This window comes from Hippopotamus amphibius, chromosome 3 (assembly GCF_030028045.1).
Source record: "Hippopotamus amphibius kiboko isolate mHipAmp2 chromosome 3, mHipAmp2.hap2, whole genome shotgun sequence".
Classification (NCBI taxonomy): Eukaryota; Metazoa; Chordata; class Mammalia; order Artiodactyla; family Hippopotamidae; genus Hippopotamus; species Hippopotamus amphibius.
The window spans coordinates 162,879,804-162,902,946 of NC_080188.1; the positions used below are offsets into that span (position 1 = coordinate 162,879,804).

The following is a 23,143-nucleotide window of genomic DNA, read 5'->3' on the forward strand; positions in this document are numbered from 1 at the left end:
GGGACAGGTGCAGGCAGTCTGTGGCCAAGGGCCACCATTAGCTTGCCTCCCTAACTTAGAGATGTAGATTGAACCTGGTCAGTGATTCCCTTCTTTCCTATGCTGTGGTTCCACGACCACTGTATCAGGCGTCTCCCTTCAAGAACACTGGCCAGGCCTTGCCAGCTGTATGCTGTATGTCCTTAAAGTAAATCCCAATATTCCTAGCAAAACACATGAATTTTAGGAAATGCAGTCATCCACTTTATTTTTTTTTAACGTGTACAATTTGATATTTTTTTCTTATTAATAATGTGTATATGGCATTCCCAATCTCCCAATTCATTCCCCCCACTTTAGATACATTTCAGTTTAAATAACCTCCAATACTATTTTTTAAGTTGCATGTCTGCATATTTAGAATTTTTTTAATATAATGATTAGTGTGTGAAATAATAAAGGCCTTCGTTTCTCTGGATGTTGTTAACTAACCCACAGCTGAATTGGGACCCCAAGGTGCATGTACAGATCAGACTTTACACCCTTTGAGAAATTTATTGAGGAGGGCATCCTGTTTTGGGTCAGGGTGTGTTGGTTTCCTAATGTCATGTGGAGGCTGCCTGATCAATGCCTGTTTTGTTAAAACAGCTGATTGCAGTCAGTCAGAACCTAAAGTCACCAGGGCCCATGCTCGGGGCTGCCTAGAGCAGTTTGTCACCTGGACTGGCTCCCTCTGGGCCACAAGTGGTGACACTGAGCGGCCTTTGTCGCCATCTTCTGGGCCCTTCTGTCTTTTGCACCATGTGCCCGTCAATCATTTCAAAGAGACGAGATGGGCTCTGGCCACTGGGGCAGCGAGGGCTTGCTCTTGTTTTGCCCTCCTGCTGTCACAAATTGGAAATGCAGTCTCCTCCTTTTGGGAAAGTCACTGTTTTGGGGATGACCTGCTCCTCGAAGGGGAAGAAGCCATTCCCTGGGAGGTCAGAGGAGTCACAGGGTCTCTGTTACTGCCCTTTGGGCAGGGGAGAGCTCAGGGCACCTGCAAGCACCTAGCCTGTGCGGGTCCCCCACCCCCGCCTGCCTGCCAGTGCCTGAGGTTACTGGCACAGTGACGGCTTTGGGACATCCATCTGTTCAGTCAGACGTTTGCCTGATGGTGTGGGATGAGCAGCGAGCGCCGTCCCAGTGAGTAGATAATGGATAGTTAAATGCCGGCCTCCTCCGTATGCTCCCAAGTCTCAGTTATAGAGCCCATTGGTAAAAAGCAAGGAAGGGAGAGCTTGATGAGCCCAAAGGTACGACATTTCCAAGTTCCCTGGCCCGGCTGGGTAAGGCGGCAGCATGCTGGTGGCCTAGGAGCCACGTCCTCCCTGCGCTGACCTGTCCCTGCCTCCTGAGCCGAGCTTCCTGCTCCATTGCCAGCTGATGGAAAGATAAAGGGAAACATATCGTGTGTGTTCCCCCCTGCACCCACCTGGCAGTGTATCTAGGTTGTCCAGGGTTGCAAGATCAAAGAGGCTAAGCAAAGACCAGGAAGAGACAGCGCAAGGCAAATCCCAAGGATGAGTAGACTCTTTGCCCATCGTGGCCTTTGCTTCTATTCACAGGGCATCTACTGCTGGGCCAGATTCACAGCTTGCTCTCTGGGGAAGAAGGAGGAGGGGTGCTTTCAACCTTCCAATTTACCATTCTAGGGACTCCTTGATTCTGTAGGAGATGGGTAGAGAAGCCCTTTCTCTCTGCCACAAGGAGGTGGACAACACTAGCAGGTGCTCAATTTAAGGAATTCAGTGTGTTAAGGTACAGACTGTGTCCTGAGCTCTGGCCCCCCTGTCTCTGCAAGGTCACCCTCAGGAACATTTGCAGGGCCACGGGGAGGATAAGGCATGAGGTGGCCTGTAGCAGTCTGCAGCGCCACCTTTTTGGATCCCCTTAGGTTTTTACCAGCTACATTGATCTTCTGTACCCAACAGAAGATAGGAATGACCGGTTAAGAGATTCTTATTTCTTCACCTGTGAGTGCCGGGAGTGCACCACCAAAGACAAGGTAAGCTCCCCAACCCAGCGCAAGTGCTGACTGCACTCTCTCTCTCAGGACCTCTCTGCCAAGCGAGCACCTCTGTCTCCTCCTGTCATATTTTTTGAGCCCTTAAACCTGCCTTATCAGCACAGTCTGAGGGAATCCAGTTAGACCAGATCTCTGTTCAAACGTGATTCTCATAGCTGATGAAAACATTTCCATCACATTGTTCAGATAAGAGAAGGATTTGCCAAATTGCTATGTCTTGAAAACAAATGGCTGCTCAAAAGAGAGGGAAGAGAAAAAAAGCGCATGAGACACATTTCCAAGCTCTCCCACCTGTTTACCAGAATCTGCAGAATTTTCTCTGGCATTGTGCAAATTATTTGTCTTTGCCACTATTCCTTATTCGATTCTCTTGATTTCATTGATGTCTGAACACACATATCTACCCACAGCATATGTATTCTTAGTGTCCTGCCTAGATACGGAGGGTCTAGAAAATTAGTATTTTTTTTTTTTTGTAAAAAGGTAATGAGTGTTGAACTTCTCTTAGATCCCCTGCCTGATTCCCTTTCATTCTCTTGTAACTTTGGAATGGGCAAGCCTCTTCCTCTGCAAGGGAAAATGTGCTGGTTGAGAGGCTTCCCCATCAGTATGGTTTCCGTGGGAAGTAACCTGTGGACATTTTCCTCAGGATAAGGCCAAGGTGGAAATCCGGAAGCTCAATGATCCCCCAAAGGCAGAAGCCATCCGTGACATGGTGAGATATGCACGCAATGTCATTGAGGAGTTCCGGCGGGCCAAGCACTACAAATATATCCTTTACAGCCATCCCGCCCTTCCAGGGGGTATGGAGGAGCTGGGCACGGGGGACAGGAGAAGGATGGGTTGCAGATTCTGAATACTGCAGGAAGGATGTCTCCTGGTAAATGTGTAAAGACTTACTGGCTACCCATGACTTGGAGTCGGCTACGTCAGCTTTTCATGATGTTGACCTTATCTTATTTCTCCTGGTTTGACTAGTTTGCTCAGGAACGCATCCTGGTGGAAGACTTTTATTGTCTAAAACTGGAGAACAGTTCCTTGAAGACCCTCACTGATTGGGTATTTTCCTTTGGGCCAGGCACCTCACCAAGGGTTTTGATGTGTAGCAGATGGAAACAGGCTCACAGATATCAAGTAATTTGCCCAAGGGACACAGTTCACCTGGGCAGAGCCAGGGTTTTGCCACAGGTCTGCTTGAACAATCTATATTTTTAACTGCTACGGTATAGCAGTGTCTTGGGTGTTGAAAGGCGTTAGATTTGTACTGAAGGAAGAAATAAAAGCAGTGAAAGGAAATTGGAGAAAGGCACATTTTTTTCTGAGTGTAAAAAAAGAACTTTCCCATGATGGCGACTTCTTCCTTAAGAACTTTAGCTAAAGTTCTCAGCTTGGATGAAGGTTTAAATTTAACTAGAAGATTGGAGAGTTTTGATTCTAATCAACGTTGTTTATACCCAAAGGGAGGCTCTGTTCCCTGTGGCTAAAATTCTTCAGTTGCGTTTAACAGCTGAGGTCTCCAGTTTTTCCAAAGTTTTTTTCTTCCAGAAAAATGTGATTCCTTCCACTTTTTGCCCAGCTTTCTATAATTTACTCTTTCAGAGGGTGAAGCCCTCCTTGCCGCTGGGGCCTTGGGAAGCCTCAGAGCTGAGCAGCCAGGCCTGTCCTTTCCTTGACTCCAGAGCACCCCCTAGTGAGCTGCTAGAGATCTGTGAGCTCAGCCAGGAGAAGATGAGCTGTGTGTTTGAGGACAGTAACGTGTACATGCTGCACATGATGTACCAAGCCATGGGCGTCTGCTTGTATATGCAAGACTGGGAAGGAGCCCTGCGGTATGGAAAGAAAATCATCCAGCCCTACAGGTGATTGCAGTGGCTCTTCCCATCATCTTAGCACGGAAGGGAATTGGGTGATTTGGAATGGTCCCTTGGCTGTTCTGTCTTCACGCTCCTGTGTTGGAGGATGCCAGGAGCAGCTTTCTCTCCTCTGCACCCACATCTAGAGGTGCGGATGCAGGGTGCTTCCTCTGGGCCCGGCCTGTGCCCTGCACCACCCAGAAGAGGCACCCAGGGAGGCAGGTTGAGGTGACACATGGGGTGCTGGGGCAGGATCCCTCCCAGGACCCGTCCAGGTTGCTCTGTCCACAGTAGTTAATTCAGACCAATGTTAAAATGCTGCCAGTTTGTTTTATCCGTCCCATGCCTTCCAAATTAAAAGGCACTTAGTAATCAGTTAGCGGTGGTCTCAGAAACTCTGCTTTTCCATCCCCTTCTGTTGTTTTTTCCAGAGTGCAGCATCAATTTGCAAATGGGAAAACTCTGGGACTGGTGTGTTGTCTGTGGTTATTTAATATCCTCCCCTAGATTTGAATGAAATAACTTGTAGTAATAATGTGTTAACCATGGGGAAGTTTCCATATTGAGAGAGTTAGTAAACCTCAGAGTGGGTGACAGAAGGAGGCTCTGACTAGCCACTTAAGGGCGGGGCCAGCCTAGGTTAAATTAAACCCCTGGGGTGCTTGTTAATTAAACCCCTGGGGTGCTTGTTAAACTCATTTACATCATGCATTTACAGGGTCTCTCCAAGACCAAGTGGATCAGAATCTCTGGGTGTTGGACTTGAAATCTCTGTTTCAGAAGCACCCCGGTGCTTTTGAGACGCCCTCAGTACTCCTTCAGGTTCTACGATTGGGGACTGTAAAGTTTATGTCTAGTTTGAATTTCCACTGGCCAGTCGGCCCTCCACTTACCCCACAGTGCCCTGATTAGCCAGCAGGGGGAGCCCATGGGGAAGCCTGCTCCTGGAAACAGAATTTGATACTTTGGGGATAATCTCAAAGCCTACCCTTCTTCCTGAGGCGGGTGAGGAAGTCCTCTGGTCCATGCACGCTTCCCTCTGTAAGATCTCTAGGGGGAGAGAGAGCGAGAGAATGAATCTTGGCCTTGCGGTTGCAGGGCTTACTGTGCTGGACCCTCTGTTAGCTTAGGAAGCTCTTCCGGGGCGCCCAGCCCTGGCCTTCTCTTGGTTGCTGGCCCCAAGGATTCTTCTGGGCAGCCTGCTGCCCCCTGCCCAGGGGTACAGACACACACCCACACGCACCCCCAGCTGCCTCCTGGTCTCTGCTTCTAGGGAGATGGCTCCTTCCTAGGCAGGCCCCATCAGCAGCCTGCAGTTAAAACCAGAGAGAGAATACCTACTGTCTACAAGGCCCTCTGCTGGGCAATAGAGAAGGAATATCTAGAAGTGGGAGGTGTGTACCTGATTTCAGAGAGCTTATAATTTTGCTAAACCAACTGACATCATAGGGTGTGACAGAAAGCTGAGGTCTTGAGACATTGCTGTGTTTGTATCTTTAAGTATACTGTCTTTTTTTTTTTTAATATGAGGGGATAGGACTAATGTCCTCCAGAAGAGGGAATTTTCCCAATGTCCTGCAACGGGTGCACCTAAAACACAAAAATCTGGGGCTGGGACTGAATGTTGTGTATATACCTGCTTTTCCATAGGATCTCCCCTGTAGTTTTCATGAGGTTTTTCAGAAACACACAAACTACATAAAAGGAAGGGCATCCATGATGGGTAAACAGGGTTGAACCATCCACGCCCTCCACCCAGCACCTGCCAGGGTCTGGAGGAGCCTGGCTGCTGTGGAGAGTGTGGACATCAGCTGGGTGACCACAGCTCACTGCATCCAGCCTGTGGGCTCTCAGAAGCCATTGACAAGATGGCCTGTTGTCTCTTTTCTTCTTACAGTAAGCACTATCCTCTGTACTCCCTCAACGTGGCCTCCATGTGGCTGAAGCTAGGAAGACTGTACATGGGCCTAGAGAACAAAGCTGCTGGGGAGAGAGCCCTGAAGAAGGTACGTGTGTGACGTGAGGTTAGGATGCCCAGTGCCTGACGGACTCCTTACACTTTCCTTCCTGCAGGACTCAGGTGACTGACAGAGTCGTGGAGAAAGACTAGCACTTGGCCACCCTCCGGCCATGGGAGTAGGAGGGGATGGGTTCGGCAGGTGGCAGTGGAATAAGTAATTGAGCCTTTGGCTGGTTTGCATCCTGACGCTTCTATTGGGAATGGGGTGTCCACATCGTGGTTACAGGTTCATGGCCGTGGAGAAGGGCCTTTGTCCCCTGGGAAGCCATGGAAGTGCTCTAAGTACGTGATCGTGATACTAGGCTGGCATTATTAAAATGTCTCTTCTGGTCCACTATTACAGATAAAATGAAAGGAGAAAAGAAAAAAGAGGTCTTGGATAGGTCAGGAGACCATGGTGAGGGAATTCTCCAGATTTCTGCCCTTTAGGATTTACAGATTTGCGATGCCCGATTGTGGTGAAATCAAGGCAGTTGGGTCTGGAGAGGCCCTCAGCATGAGGATTATGCATTTACCGTTTCTAAAACAGACCTAACAATCACTGTCAGCGTTCATCGTGTACGGTTATGTGCCAGGAACTTCATGTGAGTTTTTTCTTTTAATTCTCAAAAAAATGAGATAGGCTTTCCTAATGAATAAGTTGAGATTCACATAGGTTAGGTAGCTTGCCGAGGGTACGTGGTGGGATTCTCATTCAAACCGGAGTCTTTCCGAGTTGAAAGCGTCAGCTCCACACACTCATACTGGGACTGACCCACAGGGCGAAACAGGACCCTGGGTGCAGTGTTTGCCAGCTGCCCTGTGCTCCAGTGGGTGACAGGTCTGAGCCCTGCCCCTCACCTTATAGAAGCACAGCCACCATCCCAAATACTGGTTCTTGTTGCTGTTTATATAGGAATTCACAATTGATAAAATATAGTCTTTGGAACAATTATTATTTCTGTAGAAGACAAAAGTTAGTAAAATACAGCCTTTGGGACAGTCCATTTACTCCTGTAAGAGAATCCTTGTGAAAGTTACGGCCATGACTAGGCCTGGGTGCTGAATCCTCCAGGTTCTCCATGTCTTCCCAGTACACTACCCAGAAAGATGGCTTAAGGTCCCACATCCCAGATGGAAGGGCCAGGGCTGGCCCAGCCTGGAAGTGGGAGTTAAGAATAAAAGTTTCTGTTTTTAAACCATGGACTTTGTCTTCGAAGACAACATTTACTGTCTTAGCAAGGTTGAAAGAAAATTAACCAGTTAGGTCTCAATGGCAAAGTGCTGGTAAGTAACTAATTGCAGATCACTTAGGATAGAGTAGACCTGAGATAGGAACATGAGTGGTGACATGAAGGCAGAGGATGAGGAGAGACACTTGAACCAGGTGATTCCTGAAGGCTTGCACTCCTGTTGGTATGAGATCCAGGAAGAGAAGGTTGTAATAGAAAGGAAGGCCTGTCAGAGTCACACGCCATCAAAAATTCCTTGTTTGGGGGGCGTGGGAATAATTTAAGTTTTTCTATCTGTGAATAATACAGTTGAATACAAAAGAGCAAAATAAGTTATTATGGATTACGTTTGATACGTAATTCCTATATGCCAGGCACTATTCTAAACACTTTATGTATATCAACAACTCTGAGAGGTATGTGTTATTCCTACTTTACAGATGAGGAAAATGAGGCACAGAGTAGTTAAGTAAATTGCCCAAGGTCACACAGCTAGAAAGTAATGGAGCCACTGGAAACTCCTTCACTTAAGGAAACTTTATTAAATATGTTCTCTCTAGATTCCTCACTTGAAACTTGGGCCATTTTTAATGCAGTATCTTATTTATTCTGCCCATTAGTAACTACTGTTTGATAACACTTATAATATTCATAGAACTTAATCTAAGAGAACTACAACTTACTTTTTTTTTTTAACATTTCAATACTGGATATTAATCAGGAAGAGAGTCAAAATTATTATGGTCGAAATTTTTATGTCAAAAATTTATAATGCTTGGTATTAGTCTACATACAATTCAGTTTTTGGTGTAAAGTTGTTTGGCTGCAAAAAAGAACATTCGGTTTACTTCACTAATAGACATATCTCTTAATGCTGGGATGGCCTCTTCTTGGTGTTTCTTCTGCTGTTAAGTGTTGGCATAGTTATGTGTGATTGTGTGTGTGGAGTTGAGTGGAGAGGTACTCATCATGTTTATTCCAAATAAGAGCGCGTAACCGATTACTACAGTAGTGAGGAGGTACGCAGGTGGTGCAAGTGCCCAATATTTTTGAGGCCAATAGGTTAAGCCTAAGGAGTTTCGCCAAGATTCAGGAATAAAAGTCCATACAAGATATAGTATGAAGCCAAACTGGGAGCTTAAGCAAAGAACAAAGCCATAAATTGCTCTTTCTGGCAATGGCAACGGTGAATTTTCTACCATTTTCCCTGTGGCTTTAGATAATCTTGGGTCCTACATGCACCCACTCTGGCGCCTCCCCACGGTTTGGCCACCTCAGTGCCGGGTCCCCTGTGCAGGCACCTATTTTTAAGTTTTCAAAGAATATGTATAAAGATGTAAGCATGCACTTTTTGAAGGGGAAAAACGGTTCAGTCATGTCTTACACATTAGTAATGTAAACTAAAATCGAAAAGGTTTGTCCCTAAATCAATTTCTCTTATCATTTCTTCAGCTACTGAAAAATGTTTTCCTCAACATTAGAGACTGGGTGACTAGTTGAATATGAGAAAATCTGGTCCTTTTACTTTTTTTTAAAAAAAAGCCAGACTCTGGAGGAAAACACGGACTCTGCAAGCCAGTTTGCCTCCTGTGCCTTCAAGCAGAGAGGTCCAGCCTGAATTAAAATGAACCCTGGGGAGGGGCGAGGGGGCTGGCTTCAGGCTCTCAACCCCTGTTCCTCTCTCTCCTAGGCCATCGCCATCATGGAAGTAGCTCATGGCAAAGACCATCCATACATTTCTGAGATCAAACAGGAAATTGAAAGCCACTGAAACTATGCTGACATTTTAGTTTTTACTTAAATCCTAGACTGTTTCAAATCAAACACGTCATGCCAGCATTTCTGTAAACTCATTGGAATGAAAACACGACTTGCACTTAAACCTTATACATGGCTTACTTGGATGTTGGTCTTAATCTTTAACCTTAATATCAAAATAATTTCTGAATGCTTTTTTTTCCCCTAAGAGATAATGGCATGGTTTCATATATTATAATATACTTCGGACAGATTGCATTTAAAAATGCAGTTATTTTTCCCTTCATGCCTACTGTAATGTTCTGAACAAAGCTGAATGATGAAAGAGAATAAAAAAGATAATATTATTTGAAGTTTGTGTTTTCCTCTGTTGGTCGGGGGGATGTCAAAGTGGTGATGGAGCCGGGTCTTGGTGTGGACATCGCACCTGTTGTGCATCAGGCAGGGAGCCCAGGCCTCCCTGGGAGTGGACTTGGCGGTCTCTTTGGCCTGCACCTGCTTTCCCTATACAGTGCCCGTGGAGGATGACAAGACCCAAGACCAAGAAGGTGCAAGAAGTGAAGAAAGGTATCAGTGGCTGAGAGCAGTTGAGTGACATGGGTGCCCCTCCCTGGCAGGAGAATGCATCAGTTTCAGTTTTTCTGTCCAGTGTCTGGTATCCCTTCAATGCATAATGATTGTTGTATGCAGTACTCTCCTTGTTTGGAAATACTCCAGGGTCAACCTGAGTAGGAAAAACATTTTTTCCTTACCAACTTCATGTTGAGCAAACACTGACCTCTCCCCGCATGGCCCACAGCCTGGACCGCAACAAGCTGTGCGTGGTTTCTCAGCAACTGCTGCAGAGAGGGGCACGGCCCTGAGCACTGCAGCGCAGGGATGTTTCTCGGACAAGTGTTTCTTGGTCCAAGGAGAGGAAACTCCCCATTCGGTAATAAAGTTTGATGGAGTTTACACTCAGCTTTCTTTCACATTTATGATCTGCAGAAGGCTTTGAAACAGCTGTAAATCTGGTCTGTTATCCTTCCTTCCGCATTTACAGACACCCACACGCATCTCTCACACACAGTTAACTACACAGGAGATTCAGCAGGTAAAATGCCTTCTCTTGTTCTGTGAAGTGCGTTAAGATGTTTCCTGAACACCTACTATATGCAAAACTTGTTCCAAGTGCATAGAGATGAATAAGGCATAGTCCTGGCTCTGGGGAGCTTAGTGTTTTAAGAATGCAAATTTACTCTGTAGCTAGGCCTAAAATAAGCTTAGCCCAACGTCTCTATAGCTTTTATAAACTTTATAAAAGTAATACTTTCTCAATAAATTTAAATTATACAATCATGTATGAAAAAAAGTGATCTGTTCCTTCTTTCTCAGCAGTCCTACCACCCAGAGGTAACCACTGTGATAGCTTGCTTATGTGGCCCCAGTGTTTTACACGCCTATATACCATATCTGTATAAATAGCTTTAGAAAAACAAAGGCAAAACGGTACTGACATATTTTGTAGTCTGCTTCTCTGACCTAACAGTAGGGACCCTTTTCATTTCAGCATTTACAGATTTGCTTCATTTTTTTTAGAGGCAGAACATTGCATGGAATGTGTATGTGAGTCTACTCAGCCATTCTCTTATTTATGGACATGTGGATTTTCTTTCCACTTTGCTGCTATTGTAAACAATGCCACAGGGAACAATCTTAGATGTATAACTTTGCTGACACGGGGTAGCATTTTTGGAGACAGATTCCTAGAAGTAAAATTTTAGAATCAAGCAGTGGAAACTTTTTTTATTTGAGTAAGTATGGCCATGTTTCCTTTTTAAAAAATTGCATCAGGTACCAATAGGATATAATAATATTTATAGTATTTGTTTTCCTCTACCCTCATAACACTGTATTGTTTAAAAAATTTTTTTGCCAATATAATGTGTGAACTATTTTGTTTATAGGCATTTATTAATGAAGTTGGGCACTTTTTCATATACTTAGGAATATGGTGTTTCTTCTATGAGTTCATGGCCATTGCCTATTTTGCTATTTATGCCATTTTTTAAATTTTATTGGAATACAGTTGATTTATAATGTGTTCGTTTCTGCTGTACAGCAAAGTGAATCAGTTATACATATACATATATCCACTCTTTTTTAGATTCTGTTCCCATATAGGTCAGCACAGAGTCCCCTGTGCTGTACAGCATGTTCTTATTAGTTATGTATTTTATATACAGTAGTGTATATATGTTAATCCCAATCTCCCAATTTATCCCCCCCCCGCCCTTCCTCCCTTAGTAACCATGAGTTTGTTTTCTACATCTGTGACTCTATTTCTGCTTTGTAAATAGGTTCATTTATACCATTTTTTTTAGATTCCACATGTAAGTGATATCATATAATATTTGTCTTTCTCTGTCTGACTTACTTCACTCAGTATGACAGACTCTAGGTCCATCCTTGTCACTGCAAATGGCATTATTTTGTTCTTTTTTATGGCTGAGTAATATTCCATTAAATATATGTACCACATCTTCTTTATCCATTCCTCTGTTGATGCAACATTTGGGTTGCTTCCATGTCCTGGCTATTGTAAATAGTGCTGCAGTGAACATTATGGTACATGTTTCTTTTTGGATTATGGTTTTCTCTGGGTACATGCCCAGTAGTGGGATTGCTGGGTCATATGGTAGTTCTGTTTTTAGTTTTTTAAGGAACCTCCATACTGTTCTCCATAGTGGCTGCACCAATTTATATTCCCACCAACAGTGTAGTAGGGTTCCCTTTTCTCTACACCTTTTCAGCATTTATTGTTTGTAGATTTGTTTGATGATGGCTGTTCTAATAGGTGTGAGGTGATATCTCATTGTAGTTTTAATTTGTATTTCTCTAATAATTAGTGATGTTGCACCTCTTTTCATGTGCTGCTTGACCATCTATATGTCTTCTTTGGAGAAATTCTATTTCGATCTTCCACTCATTTTCTGATTGGGTTGTTTGTTTTTTTGATACTGAGCTGCATGAGCTGCTTGTATATTTTGGAGATTAATCCCTTGTCAGTCACTTCATTTGCAAATATTTTCTCCCATTCTTTGGAGTTTCTTTTTGTTTTGTTTATGGTTTCCTTTGCTGTGCAAAGCTTTTTTTTTTTTTTTTTTTTTTTTTTTCTTTTTTTTTTGTGCAAAAGCTTTTAAGTTTAATTAGGTCCCAGTTGTTTATTTTTGCTTTTGTTTTCATTACTCTTGGAGGTGGATCAAAAGAGATCTTGCTGCGATTTATGTCAGAGAGTGTCCTGCCTATGTTTTCCTCTAAGAGTTTTATAGTGTCCAGTCTCACATTTAGGTCTTTAATCCATTTTGAATTTATTTTTGTGTATGGTGTTAGAGAATGTTCTAATTTCATTCTTTTACATGTAGCTGTCCAGTTTTCCCAGCATCACTTATTGAAGAGACTGTCTTTGTTCCATTATATATTCTTGCCTCCTTTGTCACAGATTAGGTGACCATAGGTGTGTGGGTTTATCTCTGGACTTTCTATCCTGCTCCATTGATCTATATATCTGTTTTTATGCCAGTACCATATGTGAACCCAAGGAGGAACACACTGAGACACGTATTAATCAAACTGACAAAAATTAAAGACAAAATAATATTAAGAGCAACAAAGCAAAAGCAACAAATAACATACAAGAGAATGCCCATAAGGTTACCAGCTGATTTTTCAGCCAAAACTCTGTATGCCTTTTATAATAATTTCTAAGAGCACAATGTATATTGGGATATTAGCTCTTTGTTGTGTGTTGAAAACATTTTCCCCTGGTTGTCCATTAACTTCATTTTTCATGACACTTGCTGTACTAAGGCAGATTTTTTTTTTTATTTTTAAATGAAGAAAAGAAATAGAACTTTGTGATCTCTCTGGAATTGTTTTATTTAATACATTGTTTAACAGTAATTGTATTAGAAATATTAATCGTACTCTAAACTTTTTAATGTTCAAAATTGCCAGCCACTTATGCTAGCATCGTTTGTGGAATGATTTCTTTTCCCCTGCTGATTTGAAATGATACCATTATCATTTCCCTAGACTTAGGTTTATTTCTGCACTGTTTCATTTCATCGACCTGTCTACTTCTATGCCAGTAAAATACTTTTAATTATTGTTGCAGTGCAGAACTTCTAGTATCTACTGTGTTCTCTGGAGTTTTTCTGACCATTCTCCCATGTTTAACCCCCCAAAGTACTTTAGAATCATTGGGCCAGGTCCTCTCATGGCCTTTCCCTACTTCCCCAGCAAAAGTACTGCTGGAATACTTATTAGAATTGCATTGAAGTCATTGGTACTCAGAGAACTGACCTCTTTATGAGTCTTTCTACCCAAGAATGTGATGAGTGTATCAATTTTTCTACATTTTGTCTCCAAAGGGGTTTAGTTATGTTTATACAGGTCCTGTGCATTCTTCTTAATTCCTAGATTTTACATTTCCTATAGCTATTAGTAAAGGGCTCTTTTCTTCTATATGTTTCTTAACTGTTAAGTCTGACACGTTTTCCCCATTTCTTATTGAACATAATAAAAAGTAAGATTACATGAAATTGATGTGTTTGATCCTGCTTTCGTCTCTTTTTTTTGCATATTTGTGGGTTTTTCTTATGTTTATTGTATGCTCTTTTGAGTTTTCTCTCTTTTTAAATTTCCTTCCTGCTAATAGGGTATCTGGAAATAAATAGGGCTGTCTACTCATGGTTAGTTTTATATCTAAACTATAGGGTAAGACTACTTTTTCTGTTTATCAACCAAAGAAGATAAACTGAGTCTATTTACTCATGCCATGAATGACAAGCAAATTAATGTATGTACCTATTCTCTTGCCATTCTACTTGACTTCTCTCCATGTTCATTGGTATTTTGTCTAGTATCACCTTTTTTTTTGAAGTATAGCTGCTGTACAAAATATGTTACAGGTGTACAATATAGTGATTCACAGTTTTTAAAGTTTTGCTCCATTTATAAAAGTTATTATAAAATATTGGCTATATTTCCTCTGTTGTACAATACGTGCTTATAGCTTATTTTATACCTAATAGTTTGTGCCTCTTAATCCTCTACCCCTATATTTCCCCTTCCCTTCCTTCTCCACACTGGTAACCACTAGTTGGTTCTATCTGTGAGTCTGCTTTTCTTGTTGTTGTTATATTCACTAGTTTATTGTATTTTTAAAATTCCACATATAAGCGATATCATATAGTGTTTATTTTTCTCTGACTTATTTCACTAAGCATAATGCCCTCCAAATCCATCCATGTTGCTGAAAATGGCAAAATTTCGTTCTTTTTTATGGCTGAGTAGTATTTCATTGTATATATGTACTACATCTTCTGTATTCATTCATCTGTTGATGGACACTTAGGTTGCTTCCATATCTTGGCAATTGTAAATAATGCTGCTATAAACATTGGAGTGCATGTATCTTTTCAAGTTAGTGTTTTTGTTTTCTTCAAAGGAGTAGAATGTAGTTCTATTGGGTTGGCCAAAAAGTTCATACAGGTTTTTCCATATGATGTAACAGAAAAACCTGAGCAGCCTTTTTGGCTAACCCTATATTTTTAGTTTTTTGAGAAACCACCACGCTGTTTTTCACAGTGGCTGCACCAATTTACATTCCCACCAACAGTGCACAAGAGTTCCTTTTCCTCCACGTCCTTGCCAACATTTGATATTTGTGTTCCTTTTGATGATAGCCACGCTGACAGGTGTGAGGTGATATCTCAGTGTGGTTTTGATTTGTATTTCCCTGTTGGTTAGTGATGTTGAGCATTTTTTCATGTGCCTGTTAGCCATCTGCATTTCCTTTGGATCTTCTGCCCATTTTTTATTGGGATTTTTATTTTTTAATATTGAGTTGTACGAACTATTTGTATATGTTGGATATTAATCCCCTGTCAGTCATAATATTTGCAAATCATTTTGTCAGTTGTTGCCTTTGCTGTGCAAAAAGCTTTTAAGTTTAATTTGTTTATTTTTGCTTTTATTTCCTTTACTTCAGGAGATGATCCAAAAAATCTTTGCTGCAACTTATGTCAAAGAGTGTTCTGCCTGTGTTTTCCTCTAGGAGTTTTATAGTATTCAGCCTTATTTTAAGGTCTTTAATCCATTTTGAGTTTACTTCTGTATGTGGTGTCATAATTTTATCTTTTACATGTAGTTGTTCAGTTTTCCCAGCACCACTTATTGAAGAGACTGTCTTTTCTCCATTGCATATTCTTGCTTCTTTGTCATAGATTAATTGACCAAAAGTACATGGGTTTACTTCTGGGCTTTCTAGCCTGTTCCATTGATCTATATATCTGTTTTTGTACCTGTACCATACTGTTTTGATTACTGTAGCTTTGTAGTATAATCTAAAGTCAGGGAGCATGATTCCTCCAGCTCTGTTCTTCTTTCTTAAGATTGTTTTGGCAATTTGGGGTCTTTCTTGTTTCTATACAAATTTTAAGATTATTTGTTCTAGTTCTATGAAAAATGCCATTGGTAATTTGATAGGGATTGCATTGAATATGTAGATTGCCTTGATTAGTATGGTCATTTTAACAATATGGATTCTTCTAATCCAAGAACACAGTATATCTTTCCATTGGTTTCTGTTGTCTTCAGTTTCATTCATCAGCGTCTTATAGTTGTCAGAGTATAGCTCTCTTGCCTCCTTAGGTAGGTTTATTCCTAGGTATTTTATTCTTTTTGATGCAATGGTAAATGGGACTGTTTCTTGAATTCTCTTTTTGCTAGTTCTTTGTTAGTGTATAGAAATGCAACTAACGTTAATTTTGTATCCTGCTTCTTTCCCAAATTCATTGATGAGCTCTAGTAGTTTTCTGGTGGCATCTTTAGGATTTCCTATGCGTAGTAGCATGTCATCTGCAAACAGTGCCAGTTTTACTTCTTTTCCAATTTGGATTCCTTTTATTTGTTTTTCTTCTCTGATTGCTGTGGGTCAGACTTCAAAACTATGTTGAATAAAAGTGGCAAGAGTGGGCACCTTTGTCTTGTTCTTGATGTTAGAGGAAGTACTTTCAGCTTTTTACCATTGAGTATGATGTTAGCTATGGCTTTGTCATATACAGTGTCCCCTACATATGAACCTTCAAGTTGTGAACTTTCAAAGATGTGAATGTGCATTCACGTGTCCAGTAATGTAAGTTAGTTTACATGTCTGGCATACATTGTCACATGTGTACATCCTACAAGTGATTATGCTTTTGTGTGCTTTACTGTTCAGTACTTATAGAGTACAGTATCTTTATTTCAAGCCCAGGATATCTGGAAGCAAGTTTAAAAGCAGCTGTGATGTAGCTGGTACTACTGTACTTTTCAAGATACTGTGTTGTGAGATTAAAAATGTTTTATGTTTGTTTATTTTGTTTATTTATTTTTGGTGGGGAGAGTGCACAGCAAGAGATAATGAGCAGTTTCTACCACATGCCTATGTCTTTTTTTTTTTTAACAGACGATAAACAGCGTATATTTAGAGTGTACAATTTGGTATCCCAGTCTCCCAATTCATGCTCCCCCAACCTTCCCTGCTTTCTCCACTTGGTGTCCATGTGTTTGTTCTCTACATCTGTGTCTCTATTTCTGCCTGGCATTTCCTCTTTCATAGTTTTTAGCATTTGCCTTATGTATTGGGGTGCTCCTATATTGGGTGCATATATATTTATAATTATCTCCTCTTCTTGGATGGATCCCTTGATCTTTATGTAATGTCCTTTCTTGTTTCTTTTAACATTTTTTATTTTAAAGTTATTTTATCTGATGTGACTGTTGCTACTCCAGCTTTCTTTTGATTTTCATTTGCATGGAATATCTTTTTCCATCCCCTCACTTTCAGTCTGTATGTACCCCTAGGTCTGAAGTGGGTCTCTTGGAGACAGCATATATATGGGTCTTGTTTTTGTATCCATTCAGCCAGTCTGTGTCTTTTGGTTGGAACATGTAGTCCATTTACATTCAAGGTAATGATCCATATGTATGTTCCTACTCCCACTTCCTTAATTATTTTCTTTTCTTTTTGTAGGTCCTTTTCTTCTCTTATGTTTCCTGCTTAGAGAATTTCCTTTAGCATTTGTTGTAGGGCTGGTTTGGTGGTGCTGAATTCTCTTAGCTGTTGCTTGTCTGTAAAGCTTTTGATTTCTCCATCGAATCTGAATGAGATCCTTGCTGGGTAGAGTATTCTTGGTTGTAGGTTCTTCCCTTTCATCACTTTAAATATATCATGCCACTCCCTTCTGGCTTGCAGAGTTTCTGCTGAGAAATCAGCTGTGAACTTTATGGGAGTTCCCTTGTATGTTATTTGTCATTTTTCCCTTGTTGCTTTTAATAACTTTTCTCTGTCTTTAATTTTTGTCAATTTGACTACTGTATGTCTTGGTGTGTTTCTCCTTGGGTTTATCCTGCCTGGGACTCTCTGCACTTCCTGGACTTGGGTAGCTATTTCCATTCCCATGTTAGGGAAGTTTTCAACTATAATCTCTTCCAATATTTTCTCGGGTCCTTTCTCTCTCTCTTCTCCTTCTGGGACCCCTATAATGCGAATGTTGGTGCATTTCACATTGTCCCAGAGGTCTCTTAGGCTGTCTTCAGTTCTTTTCATTCTTTTTTCCTTATTCTTTTCCACATCAGTGATGATCACCATTCTGTCTTCCAGGTCACTTATTCACCCTTCTGCCTCAGCTAACCTGCTGTTGGTTCCTTCTAGTGTATTTTTCATTTCAGTTATTGTGTTGCATATCTCTGTTTGCTCTTTGCTTCTTCTAGGTCTTTGGTAAACTTTTCGATCTTTGCATCCAGTCTTTTTTCAAAGTCCTGGATCATCTTCACCATCATTATTCGGAATTCTTTTTCTGGAAGGGTGCCTATCTCTTCTTCATTTAGTTGTTTTTCTGGGTTTTTATCCTGTCCCTTCATCTGGTACAAAGTCCTCTGCTTTTTCATTTTCTCTATCTTTCTGTGACTGTGGTTTTCAGTTCCGCAACATGAAATACTGCTGATACTGCTTGATACTCTGTTTATTTTTTTATGTATTGTTTGTGTGAAAAGTATTATAAACCTATTGCAGTATTGTACTATATAGCTGATTGTGTTAGTTGGGTACCTAGGCTAACTTTGTTGGACTTACAAACAAGTTAGACTTACAAACATGCTCTCAGAACAGAACTTGTTTATATGTAGGGGACCTACTGTATAGCCTTTATTATGTTGAGGTATGTTCCCTCTATGCCCCTTTCTGGAGAGGTTTTTTTTTTGGGGGGGTGGGGGTGCTGCATTGGGTCTTCGTTGCTGTGCGTGGCTTTCTCTAGTTATGATGAGTGGGGGCTACTCTTTGTTGCGGTGCACAGGCTTCTCAGTGCTGTGGCTTCTCATGTTGTGGATCACTGGCTCCAGGTGTGTGGGCTTCATTAGTTGCAGCACGTGGGCTCAGTAGTTGTGGCACATGGGCTCTAGGGTACTTGGGCTTCAGTAGTTGTGGCACGTGGGCTCTAGAGTGGAGGCTCGGTAGTCGTGGTGCATAGGCTTAGTTGCTCTGTGGCATGTGGGATCGTCCCAGACCAGGGATCAAACCCATGTCCCCTGCATTGGCAGGTGGATTCTTAACCACTGTGCAGCCAGGGAAGTTGCCTGGAGAGTTTTTTAAAATGGATGTTGAATTTTATCAAAAGCTATTTCTGCATCTATTGAGATGATCATATGGTTTTTATTCCTCACTTTGTTAATATGGTTTATCATATTGATTGATTTGCAGATATTGAAAAATCCTTGCATCCCTAGGATAAATATCACTTGATCATGGTGTATGATCCTTTAACTGTATTGTTGGATTCAGTGCACTAATATTTTGTTGAGGATTTTTGCATCTATACTCATCAGTGTTATTGACCAATAATTTTCATTTTTTGTGATATCTTTGGTTGTTGTATCAGGGTGATGTTGGCCTCATAGTATGAGTTTGGGAATGTTCCTTCCTCTGCAATTTTTTTGGAATAGTTTCAGAAGGATAGGTGTTAACTCTTCTCCAAATGTTTGGTAGAATTTACCTGTGAAGCCATCTGGTGCTGGACTTTGGTTGTTGGGAGTTTTAAAATTACTGATTCAATTTCATGACTGGTACTTGGTCTGTTCATATTTTCTATTTCTTCCTATTTCAGTCTGGGCATATTGTACCTTTCTAAGAATTTGTCTGTTTCTTCTAGGTTGTCCATCTTCTTGGCATATAGTTGTGATCCTTTGTATTTCTGTGATGTTGATTATAACTTCTCATTTTTCATTTCTGATCTTATTGACTTAGGACTTCTTCCTTTTTTTCTTGATGAGTCTGCCTAAAGGTTTATCACTTGTTTATCTTTTCGAAGAACCAGCTTTTAGATTCATTGCTCATTTGATTGATTCATTGTTATTTTTTATTTTTTTAATTATTTTTATTTATTTATTTTGGCTGCACTGGGTCTTAGTTGCAGCACTTGGGATCTTTGTTGAGGAATGCAGGATCTTTTAGTTGTGGCATGTGGACTCTTAATTGTGGCATGCAGACTCTTAGTGGTAGCATGCATGTGGAATCTAGTTCCCTGACCAGGGATCAAACCCAGGCCCCCTGCATTGGGAGTGCAGAGTCTTACCCACTGGACCACCAGGGAAGTCCCAATTAATTCTTTTTTAAATCTGTGTTTCATTTATTTCTGCACTGATCTTTGTGATTTTTTTTCCTCTTATTAACTTTGGGTTTTATTTGTTCTTTCTTTAGTTGCTTTAGGCATAAAGTTAGGTTGTTTATTTGAGATTTTTCTTGTTTGCTGAGGTAAGCTTGTATTGCTATAAAATTCCCTCTTGGAACTGCTTTTGCTGTATCCCATAGGTTTTGGATTGTCGTGTTTTTATTTTCATTTTTCTCTAGGTATTTTTTATTACCTTTTTTATTTCTTCAGTGATCCATTAGTTGTTAAGTAGCATATTGTTCAGCCTCCATGTGTTTGTGTTTTTTGCAGTTCTTTTCTTGCAGTTGATTTCTAGTCTCATAGCATTGTGGTCGGAAAAGATGCTTGATATTATTTAAATTTTCTTAAATTTACTGAGGCTTGTTTTGTGGCCTAGCATGAGATCTGTCCTGGGGAATTTTCTATGTGCACTTGAAAAAAATGTGTATTCTACTGCTTTTGAATGGTGTGCCCTCTATATATCAGTTAAGTCCATTTGGTCTAATGTGTTATTTAAAGTCTGTGTTTCCTTGTTGATTTTCTGTCTGGATGATCTGTCCATTGATGTAAGCAGGGTGTTAAAAGTCCCATTATTATTGTGTTACTGTCAATTTCTTATTTTATGTCCATTGACATTTGCCTTCTATGTTTTAGGTGCTCCTATGTTGGGTTCATACATATTTACAATTGTTATATCTTCTTGGATTGATTTCTTGATTATTATGTAGTGTCCTTTTTTTGTCTCTTGTAACAGTCTTTAAAGTCTGTTTTGTCTGATAATACGTATTGCTACTCCAGCTATCTTTTGATTTCTTTTGCATGGAATACCTGTTTCTATCCCTTCACTTTCAGTCTGTATGTCTCTAGATTTTAAGTGAGTCTCTTGTAGACAGCATATATATGGATCTTGTTTTTGTATCCATTCAGCCACTCTATGTTTTTTGATTGGAGCATTTAGTCTGTTTACTTTTATGGTAATTATTGATATGTATGTTCTTATTGCCATTTTGTTAATTGTTTTGGATGTGTTTTTGTGGGTCTTTTTTTCCCCCTCTTTTGTTCTCTTATCGTGGTTTGGTGACTATTTTTAGTGTTATGTTTGTATTCCTTTGTGTGTGTTTGTGTGTGTGTGTATCTATTAAAGATATTTGATTTGTGGTTACAGTGAGGTTTTTATCCAGCAGTCTATATATATATGTGATTGCTTTAAGTTGACCTCTTAATTTGAAATGCATTTTAAAAACCCTGCATTTGTACTCTCCTCCCCTCATGATTACTGTCTTTGATATCATAGTTTTTATCTAATTGTTTTTGTATCCCTTAACTGCTTATTGTGGATCCAGATGATTTTACTGCTTTTGTCTTATAACTTCCCTACTAGCTTTGTGTGTGGATGATTTCCTACCTTTACTGTATGTTTGCCTTTACCAGTGAACTTTTTCATTTCATAATTTTCTTGTTTCTAGTTGTGGCCCTTCTTTTCACATAGAGAAATTCCTTTAACATTTGTTGAAAAACTGGTTTGGTGGTGCTGAACTCCTTTAGCTTTTGCTTGTCTGTAAAGCATTTGATCTCTCCATCAAATCTGAAGGAGAGCCTTGCTGGTAGAGTATTCTTGGTTGTAGGTTTTTCCCTTTCATCATTTAAAATATATTGTGCCACTCCCTTCAGGCCTGCAGAGTTTCTGCTGAAAAATCAGCTGATAGCCTTATGGGAGTTCCTTTGTATGTTATTTGTTGCTTTTACCTTGCTGCTTTTAATATTCTCTCTTTCGTTTTTGTCATTTTGATTACAGTGTGTCTTGGTGTGTTCCTTTTTGGGTTAATCCTGTATGGGACTCTGTGCTTCCCAGACTTGGGTGACTGTTTCCTTTCCCAGTTTAGGGAAGTTTCTAGCTATTATCTCTTCAAATATGTTCTTGGGCCCTTTCTGTCTCTCTTCACCTTCTGAGACCCCCTATAACATGAACATTAGTGTGCTTGATGTTGTCCCAAAGGTCTCTTAAACTGTCCTCATTTCTTTTCATTTTTTTTTTTTTTTTCTATTCAGTGGCAGTGATTTCCATTACTCTGTCTTCCAGCTCACTGAGTGTTTTTGTCTTGTTCCTTTGTCTGGAACACGTACCTCTGCCACCTCATTTTGTCTAAGTTGCTATTTGTATTTTTGTGTGTGTAGTAGGTTAGTTATGTTTCTTGACCTTGGAGAGGTGGCCCTCTGTATAGGATATCCTATGTGTCCCAGCAGGACACTCCGCTCTTGTCACCCAAGCTATATGCTCTAGGGGTTCTCCCTAAGAGGGCTGCATGGGTCCTTTGTTGTGGCTGGCTGACCATGTGGTTGGTTTGCTAGGCTTGCTTGGCCCCTAGTCCAGCTGGTTGCCAGGCCCTGCCTTGTGTGAATCCTGTTGGCTGCTGATTAGTGGGACCTGGTCGTGAGGCAGCTGGCTGCAGAACCCTAAAGGGTCCTTGGCTACTACTGGCCCACTGGTGGGCAGAGTCAGGGTCCAGACGACCCCAGGGCAGTTTCCTGCCCACGGGTGGGTGAAGCCAGGTCCTGGATTTAGTGCTGGACTACTGGCAGGCAGAGCTGGGTCCTGGAGTTTGGCTGCAGGGGCCCAGGGATCCTAGAACTGGTGACAGATTGCTGGTGGGGGCCAGGGGGAGGTGGAGACAGTTGAGTATGGGGTTGGGGGTGTCCCAAAGCTTGTGTTGCCCTGCTAGTGGTCAGTCCCGGGGCCCAGCTGGTCCCAGAGTAGGATCTAGCCTCTTTTGGGTGGGCTTGGTCTGCAAGCTGTAGGATTGTGGTTTTCTTATGTCTGGTGTCTTCCCCCTGGTGAGTAAGGCTGGTCTAGAGGCTAGTGCAGGGCTGGTGCCTGTCTGCTGGTAGGTGGAGCTGGATCTGGCCCTCTGGTAAGCAGGACCCTGTATAAAGGTGTGTCTGGAGGCAGCCTGACTACTGATGTATGGGGCTGTGTCCCTGCCCAGTTAGTTGTTTGGCCCAAGGCATCCCAGCACTGGCACCTACGGGCTATTGAGTGGGGCCAGATTTTGGCACTAATGAACTAGAGGGAGGATCCCACGATGGTATCAGCCCCAGTGTCCGCACAGTAGAACACACCTTAGAATGGCTGCCACCCGTGTCTATGTCCCCAGGGTGAACCATAACCACCTCTGGCTCTCCAGGAGACTCTCCAAGACCAGCATGTAGGTTTGGCCCAGGCTCCTATCAAATTACCGTCTTTGCCATGGGTCTCTATGCACGAGAGATTGTGTGTGCGCCCTTTAAAAGTGAAGTCTCTATTTCCCCCAGTCTTGGAGGGCTCCTGAAATTAAGCCCCACTGGACTTCAAAGCCAAATGCTCTGGAGGCTCATTTTCCTAGCACTGGACCCCTGGGCCGGGGAGCCAGACATGAGGCTCAGACCCCTCCCTCCTGTGGGAGAACCTCTGTGATATAATTATGCTCCAATCTATAGGTCACACCACCCGGGGCACATGGGACTTGACTGTATTATGAGTCTGCCCC

The 23,143-nt window shown here is 41.5% G+C and overlaps 1 protein-coding gene and 1 pseudogene across 2 annotated transcripts in view; one reads left to right on the forward strand and one right to left on the reverse strand.

Annotated features, from left to right (window-relative positions):
- The window catches only part of SMYD2 (SET and MYND domain containing 2), a 49,793-nt gene extending 40,551 nt beyond the window's left edge, over positions 1 to 9,242 (forward strand). The window contains exons 8-12 of one of the 2 annotated variants that reach the window (XM_057728623.1): positions 1,916 to 2,026; positions 2,697 to 2,817; positions 3,732 to 3,906; positions 5,798 to 5,906; positions 8,822 to 9,242. In XM_057728623.1, coding sequence (XP_057584606.1) covers positions 1,916 to 2,026; positions 2,697 to 2,817; positions 3,732 to 3,906; positions 5,798 to 5,906; positions 8,822 to 8,902 — 597 coding nt within the window. In that variant the 3' untranslated portion in view covers positions 8,903 to 9,242. Of the gene's footprint in view, positions 1 to 1,915; positions 2,027 to 2,696; positions 2,818 to 3,646; positions 3,907 to 5,797; positions 5,907 to 8,821 lie in introns of both variants that reach the window. The other variant, XM_057728622.1, reaches the window with a different exon arrangement.
- Positions 7,929 to 8,369, reverse strand: LOC130849622 (phosphatidylinositol N-acetylglucosaminyltransferase subunit P-like; annotated as a pseudogene).
- Positions 9,243 to 23,143: the final 13,901 nt, after the last annotated feature.